At 42.6% G+C, this 2500-nt stretch overlaps 1 protein-coding gene across 1 annotated transcript in view; it reads right to left on the reverse strand.

The window, feature by feature from the left end:
* The window catches only part of LOC136825488 (solute carrier family 12 member 8), a 96208-nt gene that overhangs the window by 56898 nt on the left and 36810 nt on the right, over positions 1-2500 (reverse strand). Inside the window, exon 2 of the mRNA XM_067082032.1 lies at positions 2444-2500. This exon is cut by the window's right edge and continues 124 nt beyond it. Within this exon, the coding sequence (XP_066938133.1) occupies positions 2444-2500 (57 nt within the window). The remainder of the gene's footprint in view (positions 1-2443) is intronic.

A 2500-nucleotide genomic window follows, 5' to 3' on the forward strand; every position in this document is an offset into this window, starting at 1 on the left:
GACTCCTGAAAGGTGGAAAGTTAAAGGATGCAGGAAAACGTAGCAGGAAGATCATTCCAAACCATTGATGGAAAACAATGGCCATTAACGTGATAGTGTACGAGATAGTGTTAGTGGGGCTCCTATGGAGAACAGAATAATTGGAAGACCCGGACCCACTTGGATAAGAACTATTAGAAGGGAGGCTGGAGATAATTGGAAACTTGTGGAAGACAAAGCGCAGATAAGACTTGAGCTGCAGAATTTCACAGAGGTCCTTTGTGTCGAACGGCGTTACACTAAATGATACATCAGCGTCTCCAACTCCGCGTGACACAAAGGGCCCCTGTGAAATTCTTCAGCTCAAGTCTTGTCTGCGCTTTGTCTTCCACAAGTTTCCAGTCATCTCCAGCCTTCCTTCTAATAGTTCTTATCCAAGTGGGTCCGGGTCTTCCAATTCTTCTGTTCTCCATGATATAATCATTTAACCAATCAGTTAAGGATCCCTTTACTGGACGACGAAAGGTTTATCGTTTAAATTTGATATTTTGAAGCAAATATGCAGGAGCATTTTTCGCTTTGGCGAGCTCCGGGTACCTAGCAATTAGAAGGGTACGGATTGTGAAGGAGGTACAACTGGACCAGTCGATACGCTGAGTCTATGAGCTGATGAATTATCAAAACCCGGATGAAAAAAAAAAAGGCCGTTTGTACATAGCGAGAAGTTCCTGCTTGTGAAATAGTCAGACGTTACTGAAACCTTTGACGCGCCTTGAAGGTCTGCTGTAGTCGCCAGTGCAGTGGATAATAGTAAGACCAGATAGCCTCCCGAGAAGGAGACAGGTCTTTGTTTGTTTCTTGCCTTTGGCATCTGAGACTCTTTGTTAATTTTAGTTTTCTGTAAAAGAAAACTATTGTGCTGGCTTTGTCTGTCCGTCCGCACTTTATTCAGTCCGCATTTTTTTGTCTGTCCGCCCTCAGATCTTAAAAACTACTGAGGCTAGAGGGCTGCAAATTTATATGTTGATCATCCACCCCCCAATCATCAAACATACCAAATTGCAGCCCCCTAGCCTCAGAAGTTTTGATTCTATTTGAGGTTAAAGTTAGTTATACTCGTGCGTCTGGCAACGCTATAGGATAGGCCACCACCGGGGCGTGGTTAAAGTTTCATGGGCCGCGGCTCGTACAGCATTATACCAAGACCACCGAGATATAGATCTATCTTCGATGGCCTTGAGTATAAGCTGTAGCGGCTATACAGAAAACTCGATTGCGCCGAAGGAACTTCGGCGGATTTTTTACTTGTTTTTATCTCTCTCCCTTTTAGGCGATTTGATATCAAGTCTTTTTTAAAGCTGGTTCTCTCTCTCCCTTGCGCTAACCTTTCGCCCTTTACTATCGCTTCAGATTTTTGGTGTTTTGAGCAAAAGTGCAGCAGTAAGGCACTAACTTTTCGAAAACCATTTCTTGATGGCTGTCTTTATGGAAATGTCTTATACTCTTTGCATAAGGGAAGTTTATGAACCTGTTTTCCCTAGCAGTGCTACCTGTCTATGAACTTTCGTTCCTATGATAACGATGCCTTTATGACAGCGCCTTATTCCTTTTACACCAGATAGCTTTATGAGCGCGCTGTGCCCAACAGTGACATAATCATAACTGAGTTTTGGAATGGTTATATCCTCATGACCGTGTCCTGTCCTCCACACGCAACTGCCCATATGTAAACGCACATTATCATAGCTGAATTGGCATGTTTTTGTGAAAGCGCCATGCATTAATACTCAGTTGCGCCCTAATGAACGAAACATTTTTATCTTTGAGTAGACATTTCTTTAGAAACGCGTTATTCCTTAGCGCCGAATGTGCCTAAGTGAAAGTGCCTTATGATCTATGCATAGATATATTTTCGTGAATACGTACACCCTAAAGGTCCAAATGTATTCTGTGTGCCTACATTGACATCCTTATGTTATGAATTTCTCGTGATTACGAACTCGATTCAGAGCAGTCGTAATGGCTTCGTAACCACAATACAATCATAACATTTACTCGTGTTTTGCTTTATGTTCCAGAACATCACTGAACCCAGGCTTTTAAAACGCAACACCTTTTGTTGGCCCCGATACAAGGCGAATAAGCATTTAGGTCTAGCTTTGTCATGAAATTACAGTCAAAACTCCAAACTTATTCCTTTTTCTCTGTTCGTCTCTCTATTCTCTCTCTCTCTTCTCTCTCTCTCTCTCTTTTCGTTTTCTTAAAATCTCTCTCCATCTATCAATTTCTATCACTGAAAGGTTTCTCTCTCTTTGTCCCTTTATTCAGAATTTCTAGTCATATCCTTACATCTGCATATCCTTGGAGTCATTCAGAACCTGCTTAACTCTTTGGGGATAACCGCGCCATCGGGAACGTGCCTTGTTGCTTACATCGCATACTATCATCTTTTTTAAACACTAACCTGAAACGACAACAATGAGGGCAGCCAGCGGCACGCCAGCCTCGCCCACGACCCATC

Source organism: Macrobrachium rosenbergii, chromosome 37, assembly GCF_040412425.1.
Source record: "Macrobrachium rosenbergii isolate ZJJX-2024 chromosome 37, ASM4041242v1, whole genome shotgun sequence".
Classification (NCBI taxonomy): Eukaryota; Metazoa; Arthropoda; class Malacostraca; order Decapoda; family Palaemonidae; genus Macrobrachium; species Macrobrachium rosenbergii.